At 34.7% G+C, this 12,750-nt stretch overlaps 1 protein-coding gene across 1 annotated transcript; it reads left to right on the top strand.

The window, feature by feature from the left end:
* Positions 1–358: 358 nt before the first annotated feature.
* On the top strand, positions 359–6,383 carry LOC104600105 (type I inositol polyphosphate 5-phosphatase 5-like). The gene is made up of 10 exons (XM_010262936.3): positions 359–722; positions 905–992; positions 1,117–1,194; positions 1,590–1,677; positions 1,775–1,879; positions 2,051–2,618; positions 5,283–5,476; positions 5,587–5,695; positions 5,784–5,932; positions 6,062–6,383. The coding sequence occupies exons 1-10, from the start codon at positions 615–617 to the stop codon at positions 6,282–6,284; spliced, it is 1,710 nt and encodes a 569-aa protein (XP_010261238.3). The 5' UTR covers positions 359–614; the 3' UTR covers positions 6,285–6,383.
* The last annotated feature ends 6,367 nt before the right edge of the window (positions 6,384–12,750 follow it).

Raw genomic sequence — 12,750 nt, 5'->3', positions numbered from 1 at the left:
ACAAAACATACCATTTTCATTTTGCCTCAAACCATGAAAAACTTTTCCATTTTCATTAATAATGGCATTTTCTTGCACATCTAATATAATTAATTAAGTATCCAAGCAATACTAGACATGCATGAACATTTCAACTTTCTCTGATTTTTATTTAATTTTCTTCCACTTTTGCTTCGATTGCTATTTTTGTAATTGTACGTGGCATGACTCAACTGGGATAAAAAGAAAATTGCGGAAAGCCCACCTGTGAAATTATTAGCTTTGCATGGCGAGTTCTTCTAACCAGAAAGGCAGAAACGCGTTATGGGCATTTCTGTAATTTTAAACCATTATAAATCTAAGGAAAGAATTGTTGGGGCGCGTGGTGTGGTGAGTTGGGTTGACGAGTTCTCCTCATCATCCATAACCCCCGAAGTTGGTGGTGGAAGAGTATAGGCGAGGGGGAGAGAGAGCGGGACAGAAGGAGAATCTTGAGTAGATGGGTTACGGTCGCCTCTCTCTCCCTCTCTGCATTTGATAGACGATCTCCGGGCACTGTTTGTGTTCCGGTGGCGTCACAATCGCCGGCAAAATCAGATTCACCATTCACTCTTGAGTGAATGAATGAAATATGAATGATAATTTACCTTAGCTCACCGATTCGAACTGGACCCCCCTACGTTGAAATGACCAAAACCAGCACTTCCCCTGATAATTCTGTCAAGAATGACAAGAAGAAAAAGGTAGTTTTTATTTCTTTTTAGAGTTTAATCATTAATTGTTTATTAATCCAATAGTTAATTAACAGTATATACACAGTTATATTGCTCCCCTTTTTTTTTGTTTATTGTTATTTTATTCTGATTGAATTAATTTGTCATTAACAATTTTTTATTAATAATATTTAAAATCTTTCTGGCCGAAGTCAATCATTCCAAAGATTTTTGGTACGAAGTGGCGAAATGGGAGAGACCCAGATGACGATATATTTGAACGAGAGGAAGTTGTTGTTGGTACTGCTTTCCTCTTCATTCTATCAATTTTTCTTTCATTCTATCCGAAATGTGTAAATCTTTGCATCAAGTTAAGGTGTGATTTCTTAAATCTTTGTTCCGATGATCTTCATCTGATGAACAGAGATGGGAAAGAGGATTAAAAACAGGAGGGCAGCCTTCTTGGAGGAGGCTCCTTATTTTATGAGAAAAAGTTTCTCAGGTGAGGGTTACAACAAATACATTTTACTAATTAAATGTTTCTTTATATGATCCCTGCAGGATCTGAGATTCTGAATATCTCGTAGAACTATTTTTTTTTTATTTATTTCCTGGGTCGGTTAAAGATTGAAACCCATGACCGTGCTCCGTGGTAGAAACAACCATCGTACCCTTCAGTACAAAAGACAAAAATATTCCTTATCTGCTTGTCCCAGATAAATTGGTAGCTTACCTACCTTGTTAGAGCTGTGCTCTGATTATTGGTTTGAATTTACCATACAAAGAAAGAATAAAAAAAAAATATTGTGTTCCGTCTAGTTCTTGACTCTGGAAAGTGAAATCCATTAGACTTAAAGTACGTAAATTATGGTTTTAGTTCCTCTCTTTTACCTTCAGATAGGCAGTCAAATTCGAGAATTGAGGGGCTGAACCTCTGCAACTTTGAACGCCCAATGGCCCAGACAACTGAAGTTCAATATTTCCGGTATAAGTTGTTGCTATGGTGGCTTTTCCTTTAAACTTAATTAATTGAGCTGGCCGTGATCCATACTAATCGTGTGCGTGTATGCTCTGAATTGCAGGATATTTGTTGGAACATGGAACGTGGGAGGTAGGTGTCCTAATAATGGCATAAACCTTGAAGATTTCTTACAGGTTGAGGGCTCTTCAGACATATATGTTTTGGGGTATGCTAACAACTTCTTCTTTCAGTAGAAAAATGAGAACAACAGAAGGAAAGAAACTGGGATGACTACTTGTTATTACTAATAGTTGTTGTTGCTTTAAACGAGTCCAAAGCGCCAAATATGGATCAGAGTAATGCAGTTCTCCTCCTCTTTCTGTATTATTTTGTTCAGGTTTCAGGAAATCGTTCCTTTAAATGCAGGAAATGTTTTAGTGATCGAAGATAATGAACCAGCAGTAAAATGGCTTGCCCTTATATGTCAAGCACTTAACAAACCACGTGATTATTCTAGCTTTTGTGATATGAGCCACAAAAACAGCAGCAACCACCACTCGAAGGAATCGAAATCCAATGAAGGTCTAAACTTTCAGAAGCCATCACTCAAAGTTCTGAGTAAAAATTATGGAGTGGATAGCAGCCTTCTTAAGATGTGCAATTGCCCATTGGAGTCGTCGCTCATGGAAAGACGGAGGTTCAGAGACATGAGCGAGAACATAATTCAGAGAACAGGAACGGATGATTGTTTGCGCATCCGGTACAACACCCTAGGTGATAATGACCTACTTTCAGTTCCACGTGTATCGCCATCACCAAGCAAGGTGAAATATAGACTTATAGCGAACAAGCAGATGGTGGGTCTCTTCCTTTCCATCTGGGTGAGGAACGATCTGGTTCGGCATATCGGTCATCTCAGAATATCTTGTCTAGGAACAGGGATCATGGGCTGCCTCGGCAACAAGGTAACTCAATATATATACTATACACTTAGTAGTTAAGCACGTGTTTTAGGCGTAAGATTTTTTTTTTTAAATTAATTATATGATTACAAATAAACATAAATACTTGTAGTAAACGTGCATATGCATTGCAGTGGAAACTTTAAATTACAATAACAATTATTATTATTATTATTATTATTAAATTTTGTATTCCATTTCTATCATAAATAAAAATAATTTTTATTTAATATGATGAATATATAACATAGAAATGTTTTTGACAAACCTTTATACTTTTCATTTTTTGTGTTCTATCTTTTTTTAAATATTTATTTTTAAGTTATGACATCATGAGTTTCTTTGAAAAGTTGGATCATTGACCCACCATTTAAATAAGAAATAGCTTTGCTTTCGAATAAGTTTTTATACCAGTTGATTGGTAAAAAATTTAGATATCGTATATTTCCAATATCATAGTCGAACCCAATTTTTATATATTCTTTTGATTACATGTATTTTTTTATTATTTTTTAAAGATTTATTATTTAACTATCATACTATCGATTAATCCATTTGACCCAAACCACTATCCCACCACCCAAAAAGAAAAATAGTATTATTTTAGGTTGACATTAAGTTTTTTATGGCATTTCCATCATTGATAAAATTATTTCTTATGTATAATATTTATTTTAGTTTAATATAATAAATGTATAATATTGTAGATGTACCAACTATTTTAATTTTTATAAATATATAACATTAGATATGTGCTCGAATTTTTCTCTACTTTTTCAATTTTTGTGATTCTTTGTATTTTCTATTTTTAAACATTTTATTATTTGGTTATGACATCATTTCATTTCTAGGTTGATTTTAAATTTGGCATTCCATTTTCATCATTAATAAAAATACTTCTTATTCATACTTATTTTTGTTCAGTATAATGAATATATAATATTAGAAATGTGTCCAATTCTTTTGATTTTTTTGTATAACATATTTTACTTATTTTAATTTTTATTATTTAATTATGGCATTATTTATGAACCCATTTGACTCCAAATAGTTAAATTGCTTACACACTAATGGGAGGGATGAAAATGATTTTGTTTCCAAATTATTTTTAAAAATATTTATTTTTATATTATTTGAATTAATATTGTGGATTTAATTAGTAAATTTAAATGATAAAAAAATATATCTTAAATATAAGATTTAATAAGAGAATATACTTTAGATATGAGATTTAATAAGAGAGAAATAGGAAAATAGTTTTATTTCCAATTGGTTTGAAATTTTACACTCGATTTCGTAATTAATAAAAATATTCTCATTTATCATTAGTGTTTTCAACCCGTTGTTGACCCATCCAATTGAATCACTCAAGCCGTCACTTGGCTTTGATCCTGGGTCTAGTTTTATTGATGCTCGCACTTTCGATAAAAAATTGTCTAACCTTGGTAGTTCAACAATTGACCCCTTCAACCTGGTCACCGCTTACTGGGTCATAGGTTGCACACTTAATTATGTGCAAACTTTTGGAGGCTATAACTTTACACTCTAGTGTCCGATTGGGGTGATCTTTTTTTTATTTTTTATTTTTTATTTTAGGTAACTTTTCAACAAGGGCCTTAGGTGCCTTGCCTTGCTATTTTCACAAAAAAATATTTTTTTGGTTCCAAATTGCAATTTTTAATATTTTTATAAATAAAAAATTTAAAACTGAATTAAAAAAACATAAATAAATGTAACATAATACATATTATACACACACACAGATGATGTGGAGTGGTTAGACTCGTTTGACCTTGACGATTGAACCAGTGATTTGTGACCCAAAGGCAAAAGCATGTTGGTTTTTTAAAACATTGTTTATCATACTTATTATTGTTTAATATGTCAAATATATGATGTTAAAAATGTTTCCAATTTTTTTAAAATTTTCTATTTTTTTAATTTTATATATTTTTTCATTTTATTATTTAATTGTGGCGACATGGATTGAACCATTTGACCCAAAATGGTTTAATTTCTTACCACTACCTAGATGAAAACACTATTTTTTTTTCAGGTAGATTTTAAAAGTTTTATGTTATTAGAATTATTAATTTATTATGTATGGATTTAATTATAGAATTTAATGATGAAAAGAAAGAAAAATGCGTTAAATATATGAATCAATGAAGGCGTGAATGCAAATTAATACCTTAAATGTTGAATTTAATGAGATAGAATTGAATGTATTAAATATCTTAAAATTACCTCTTTTCAACTCATTTTATATTAATATTAGATTACCCTATTTACTCTCATTTTTTATCAATAAATTTAAATATAAAGGGGTAAATTTTGTACTCAAAAAATTCCATAAACATTGATACTTTTTGCCCAAAACCCTTAACTCGTCAAGGTTAAGATTTTATTACCAGTTTGACTGTTCGCTCTTGCTAGAGGTGCTCAGTTTTCTCACGATGAACTTAATTATGGATAAAGAGATAAATGGGGTTTCTTCACCCCATGTATGTGTCGAATGGCAACTGTTTCTTCAATCTGTTCCCTTGTTTTCTTTATGACGAGAACTGAAGTAATAGATTGAACTTAGGATTTAAGGTTGCTGAAACTGGAAAACAGGACTCTCTACGTTCCACTCACTCATCAACAGGGTGTATATTTATATTGCAGGGTTGTATCTCGATAAGCTTGTCACTGCACCAAACGAGCTTTTGCTTCGTATGCAGTCACTTGGCTTCAGGAGAGAAGGAGGGAGACGAACTCCGAAGGAACTCTAATGTGGATGAGATCCTTAAGAACACACAATTCCCCAAGATTTGCAAGAATCCAAGTCGTAGAATCCCTGAAAGAATCATTGATCATGAGTATGTTTATGTGCTTTAGAAATGATGTCAAACTATCTAGCTAATCTTATTGGTCCTTGTAGTTTCTAACCTGTCATCATTTTGATTTAATAATGATCCAAACATAACAGTCGAGTAATTTGGCTTGGAGATTTAAACTACCGGATGACCCTAAGCTATGAGGAAACAAAGAGCCTGATGGAGGGCAACGATTGGGATGCCCTCTTAGAGAAGGACCAGGTTTGCATTCTTTCAACACTTTCTCTGTTGACAGCCCTACACAATATATAGTTGAAGAGTGCTTCTCTAACCCATATGCTCTGCACAGTTGAACATTGAGAGAGAAGCAGGGAGAGTATTTTCAGGGTGGAACGAGGGAAGGATATTCTTTGCCCCTACTTACAAATACTCCTTGAACTCGGATTCTTATGCTGGGGAAAGCGTTAAATCAAAGAAGAAACGTAGGACTCCTTCATGGTACACCTCCCACTTCCCCTTTTGTTTTCTGGTCTCAGTCACAACTCACAAATATACTGGTAGCGCCATAAGGATAAGAGATAGAACCGTGAATAAGAATGGCTTATTGATGTATGAACTGAATTCCAGGTGTGATCGGATACTGTGGTACGGCAATGGCTTGGAACAATTATCATACATTCGTGGGGAATCAAGGCTCTCAGATCATAGGCCAGTATGTGCAGTCTTCCTAGCAGAAGTGGAGATGAAAAGCATACCCACCAACAAGTTCAGGAAGGGATTCTCGACGGCCGCTTCGAGATTGGAATTTCACGACGTAATACCTCAGAGGCACAGCTTCTATGAGTACTAAAAAGATAGAGTTCTACTCCTGTATATTTCTATAGAGAACCAAGTACTCCTGTATACCTGCAAATCAAAGAGAAAAAAAAACAAGTAATTCCTGGATACTAATTGTTTCCATAAAGTAGACCTTGGTATCTCCCTCTGAAGACTTAAGCGTAGTGACCGGCATCTCATCATCAATCAGAATCATGTCCTGGTACATGAAGGCCCAACTGTTGAAAGACTTGCGCGATAGAATAGAAGAGAAAACTAGTAGAAATTGGCAATTCGCCGGTTTAGGTCAGGGGTAGTACAGTGTATAATGGTATTGGGCTAGTCCAGGTCCAGTTCGGTACTAACATGGGCCTAGGCTGGACTGCTGGATTTTCAGAGAGAGAGAGAGAGAGAATCATACTATTAAGGCTACTTACTTGCCAAAGTCATCCTAATTGGCATGGCTACGAGTTCAGATTTGTGAGACGCGCCTTGTGGGGGAGCCCATATGATACTCCCAGGCCTGATTTTCAATTATTCAGTAGGGCTGCAAGTTAGGCCGGGTTGACGATCAAGTTAGGGTTTAGGGTTGGAAAGTGTCAACCAGACTTAGCTTCATTTGGGTTAGGATACAAGACTCATTACATGTGCATATATATATATATATATATATATATATTGATCTAGTAATTGTTACACGTCACGATCTCATGTGTGATATATTAGGGATCCATAGTCCCTCTACACAATATCAAGTTATTCAACCATAACCATAACTCCTTAAGCCTTTAAACCTTTTTTTATTTTAGAAATTACATCCTCCTATCTTTTCCATTTATCACTTTGACTCGTCGAGGCATTGAGCATGGGCTGTAACTCAGACATTGAATCAACCATGGCTGTATCTTTACTCTTCACTAGATCAATTTATACTTCATACATGATACCTCTGCTTTGCCCTTCATCCCAACTGCGAAGTGTTAACTGCGCCCCCAAGTCAACATTATTGCCTTGTTGGGTTTCCCGTTCAATTGTTGTCGTCGGCCCGCCGTTCTCCTCTTGTTGCCGCCCAACTGCCCAACAGCTAACACTCAAGACTCAGGAGTAAGTTCAGTTCCCTTTTTTTCTTTCATCAATAATGCATTAATGAAAATTTTAAAGATAGAATACAACATCAATTTCCATTGGATTGATCGAACTCCATCATTCTTTTGGTTAAATGTTTCAGTCATTCAGCGGAAATTTGCCTGATAGATTGTCTTAATAAACGTACATCGGGATGGGCATCACACCGTAAATAGAGAGCATTTTTTATACTGATACTTGTACATCTTTTTGGACTCAATTTTTGTTCACAAGTTGAGGGAGGGAAGGAGGTTGGGGGTTCAAGATTTAGGGTTGACCTTAATTTGGATTAACCCGGCTTGATTTGCAGCCATAATATTGAGTTATTACTTTAATTTGAGGTACGCGTTCTGTTGATTTGAAGCTTAATGATTTGTCAATATCTGATTTTTACGTAGTCCACTGTCTGAACCCTAATTCACCCCAAACATTTGATTATATCGTTTTGATCTTTCTGAAATATTAAAAAGCCTAAAAAATCCAAATTTTAGCTCAAAAACCCTTGGATTCACCATTAAATTTGCTCGATATCAATCCGATGGCCCTGATTAATCCCCATCTACACTTCAACCATTAGATCAAACATTACCATTGGATTCAAGACCTCTCAAAATACCTATCCATCAAATTGTAACTCAAGATTCCTTCGTTCACCCTTTCATCAAACAAAGAATCCATTTTGAGCCTTCCATTTGCTTAAACACCTACAACTTAGATCCATTTGATCTTAACAGATCTGAACTAATCAGACCACACCATAGAATCCTAGACACACTAAAACATCTAGACAAACTAATCCTAGACCACACCATAGAATCCTAGACACACAGATCTGAACTAATCAGAACTAATCAGATCTGAACTCATTTTGGATCATCTCGTTGATTAAAATTCCCACGATCATGACCTTTCAGACCGAATCAGACATCACCATCAGATTCTGGAGTGGTTAGCCAGTGTCTTGGGTCATTATTAATAAAAAATGTTTTTTAATGCAATTTTCAGAGGTCTCCATCACCTCTATTTCCACAATTGATGAGTGGCAATCCATTTCAGCCCAAGTGAATCGTTTTCCAACGCTCTGATCCTCCTTCCATTAGATCTCTCTTTCTCTCTTCTCCTTCCCCTCCTTGCCCTGTTTGCTCCAGGTTGTTCTTCACCCCTATTCACGCCCAGTTCATTCACAATTCCTGTGATTTCTTCCCATTTTCGCAGAACCCTTTTCTTCCCCAATATTCATATCAATTTCTTTCAACACTTGGACTCCCAATGATCGATCGTCGAAGCTTTGTGTTGTCGGTTGAGAGGTGCAGACGATAGCTGCGGCAATAACCATCCGTTGAAATCATATTCTCCTCAGTCTCAGGCGAAAACCCGTATGCAAGTGATCGTTTCATCCCTCCCAATCATTAGTACGCATCACTGTTTGAAGAGAGAAAACTAGGAGACCATTTCGATAATCTGATTCATTTGTAGAATCATTCAAATTTCGTCTGAAATCCCACCTCAGGTAAGTTATATATTCCCACCCGATCTTTCTCATTTTTTTCTTTTTTTTTTCTCTACTCATTTTCTTTTATATGTGTTATGGATTAATCGGCACTTGGGGTAACTGTCGGAGTCGGTAATGAGAATTCCGTCGAACCGGCCTCCATGGAATCATCCTATCATGTTTGTCCATTGTTGGTCACCATTTTCTTTTTTTCTTTTTTGTTTTGTTTTCTCTGTGAATCAGTTTCTTCCCCGTTGATTTCCATCAGTAATTTGCTGCTCATTTTATCTTGTTTTCTCTTTCCGTTCTATGGTGATTAGGCTCCATTGGATGTGAAGATTGATCAGTTTTGAAGTCTAGTGTAGGATTATTCTTTGTCTCTGTTGATTTACGCGGTCTCTGATATTCAAAACCAATGTAATGATTTACTCTGTTTTTGATATTCAAAAACCGATGTGTAATGTTTGCCTCATAATTTGCTGAATGTTAATCTGTTAGTATTTTTTTATATATACTTAGTTCTTCCAATGTCATGAGTCTGTGTTGATTATTTTGCTCTCGAGATTGTGTGAAAAATACATTTCTTCATTGCCAGATGTCCTTGACACCAAGTCAGAGAAAGTGTCAACCTGACATCTCTTGTAAGCAGGGGCTTGTCCTACGGCTAATCAATATGAATAAATATGAAAATGGATAATGATGTAAAAAAAAATATAGGATAAAGATTAGAAAGGGGATGGTGATCGGGGAAGACAATAGATCAAGGCTGATTTGGTCATTGTACAGATTATAAGAATGAAGAAGGGTCCAGTTGCCCAAAGGGAAGCAAATTTGAAATAAAATAAAAAACAAAAAACAGAAAAGTAAAAGCTTGAAAGTGTGTAATAACAGGTTTAAACAATGGACCCAGGTTCTTAGTTTGATAAATAGAAAAATGTAAAAAAAAAATAATAAAAACTAGAAGATAAAATGTCAACTTCCATAAAATTAATAAGTAGATAGGGTTTCATTAGAAAATAGAAAAAATAATTAAAAATAAAAAATAATTGATAAAATGGAAAAGGGAAAGAACATAATAAAAAATAGAATAATAAAAATATAAAATTAAAACAAAATTAATATATATATATATAAAATAAATAAATAAAAAGTGATAGGATAGATTTCTTTGTGCGTTGGTTTGTTCTTGTTCTACTTTCTTTGTCATTATTATGTCTATTAGATTATGCATATTTAGAATCCCATGTGGGCCCCCACTTATTGGACCCGAGCGAGGGGTACCTACCCCTTCCCTCTCCCATCTAGTCTTACCCGACTAGTTATCCAATGCCTTGGGCCTTGTTGTTACTACAAATACAAAATGGTTATTTAACATAATTCTCATAGGTCTTCTCCATTTCTTTGATTGATGGGTGGCGATTCCAAATCAGTTCAAATAAGCTTACATGACTAAAAAACAAAAAGATTAAAAAAGAAAGTACTTTGGGAATTAGTGTTTTTTTGTTTTACTTGATATCTAGATGTAAAGAATGTTGTTTTGAAATCTAAATGTTAAATCCTGAAAATGGTTGTCTTACCATTTTTCCTACAGATCCGAATGTAGTAGGCATGTAGGTAAGCATAATGAAAGAGCACGCAATAGCTGTGTGACATATGTCCCAGTTAATGTGCCTTTTATCATAACGTTGTTGCTCCGTTAGACAAAAATTATCCATTATTTTATTATCTTCGTCAAAATAATTAAAAATATAAACAATGAAAAAGGAAAACCTAAACGTGTTGGGAATTGAGACTCATTTATGTTTCATTTTTCATTGTTTTTGATTTTTAATTATTTCAACAAAGATAATAAAATAATAGATAATTTCTGTCTAACAGAATAAAAGCGTTGGATGAAAGACACATTAACTGGGATATGTGTCACACAACTATTATGTGTTCATTCATTGTGCTTATCTAAGATGCCTACAACTTACTACATTCGGACCCTTTGCCTACATTCGGACCCTTTGTTTACATTGGTGGAATTAAAATTATGACAATTTTTTTAAATAATCCCTACTGTGTCAATTGACAAAAAATGAAATGTCAAACTTGTCCTCCGTTATTCTTTAAAGTTTCAAAATTAAACCCAAATTTCAAAAAAATAAGAAAAAGAACAAGAACAAAGGAGGAACTGAAGAAGTCTAGACCCTGGAGAAAACGGCTGCAGCGATAATGGATTTAACGCAAGGGTAAGTAGATCGGTAAAACCCTCCATACTTCACAAGATTACCGATGGGCCCTGAACCTGATTCAAATGAGAGCACTACCGTAGTCTATAATTGTAGAACATAGCGGTGGGAACACCATTGTCGATCCCAAGCCAGAATTCTTGCAGTTTTGGTACGAAGTTCATGCGATTTGACACGATGATTTCTTCTATTGCCTTGTGACTCATCTCAATACTTCACAAGATTACTCAAGTCTAATCCAACCAATCCCTGAAATCTAAATATTGAAGAAGAACGGTTAGGTTTTAGGGATAACAACCAATCCTCGAAATTCAGAAAAAAAAAAACAACATTCGTGTACACTTTACCAATCGTTACGTAGCATCAACAATGCTCTTGTGGAGTGCATCTGCATTCTTGGCTGCATATGCCTTTGATCTTTGAGCTACAACCGATTGTATATCTTTGGAAATAATAGATCAGTGCTGAATGCAGTGTTGTTTCTTTCACCGACAGGGAATTCATGTGGCGGGGGTTGAGCGCATGTGAGCAAGCTCCAAAGCTGATCAAGGTTCTTGGTTATGAGACCAAGTTTTCTTTGATTTGAAGAAAGGTCCCCTCCAAAATTGATTGAATCGTTTTTTTGATTTCTAGATACCGATTTAGAAACAGTAGCGTAGAAGCTGATCAAATCGTTTTTAGTACCTTAGTCTTCCCCCAAAACACTGAAATAGCTCGATAGTTACTCTACCTTGAATTTGATGAAGATGATTTTAATTTTTGATTCATGAGTGAACTCGAATCTGGAATAGACTCTGTTGGTTTGATCAACTCTATATTCTTCAATAAAAAAGGCCATTTTGCGCGATTGATTCAAGAGCCCTGACTTCCAGACAGAGGCCTTGCTGTACTTGTACAGTTTACTCAATTTTTTGGAGTTTTTAGGGTTCATCTAGCGTTCAACTTTGACTGAAATTTTGGAGATTTTTCAAGGGAATCTACCAATCTGGTGTTTGAATCCAGGGAGGAATGGCGGTGAAGATGATGAAATGGTGGCCATAGCCACCTCTGTTACCGATGTAATTTGAGGTGAAGCTGGTCTTGTCAAGGATGGAGGGGAGAGAGAGTGGAAGAGAGGAAAAAAAAGGTCAAATGATGAAGGGGTGCTGGTGTTCCGTCACAGCATTTTGGGACACCGGATGTAGGCTCCGGAGAGGGTAAATCGAAAAGGGTATTTTTGATCATAAAAGGGTAAGTTAGAGATTTTTGAAAAATATTACAGTCACGTGATGTCACATGTAAACAGTTTATTACGGAGCATTAAGTTAGGGGAGGTTTTAGGCAATTGTCAGAAACAGTAAGAGTGGTGCAAGACAATAGTTAAACAGTGACTGTATAACTAGTCAATTAGCTAAACAATAGGGGTAGTTTAAAAAATTTGCCTTTAAAATTATTAATATTAAAATATTAATAAAATTTATATAAAATATTAGTAACATAACACAAATAAAATAATAATTAATATATTTTTAGTATATTATTATTTTAATAAAAATAAAAATATAATTTTAACAATATTATTCTTTATAAAATTTCAATATAGTATAGTAAGTATTAAATGACAAATAAAATGTGTGAAGGGCATTTTTTAAGCAAAAAATATGAATGTT

This window comes from Nelumbo nucifera, chromosome 5 (assembly GCF_055504915.1).
Source record: "Nelumbo nucifera cultivar China Antique chromosome 5, China Antique-T2T, whole genome shotgun sequence".
In the NCBI taxonomy this organism is placed as follows: Eukaryota; Viridiplantae; Streptophyta; class Magnoliopsida; order Proteales; family Nelumbonaceae; genus Nelumbo; species Nelumbo nucifera.
Note: the sequence above shows the minus strand (reverse complement) of the source record. Positions and strands in the feature narration are given on the sequence as shown.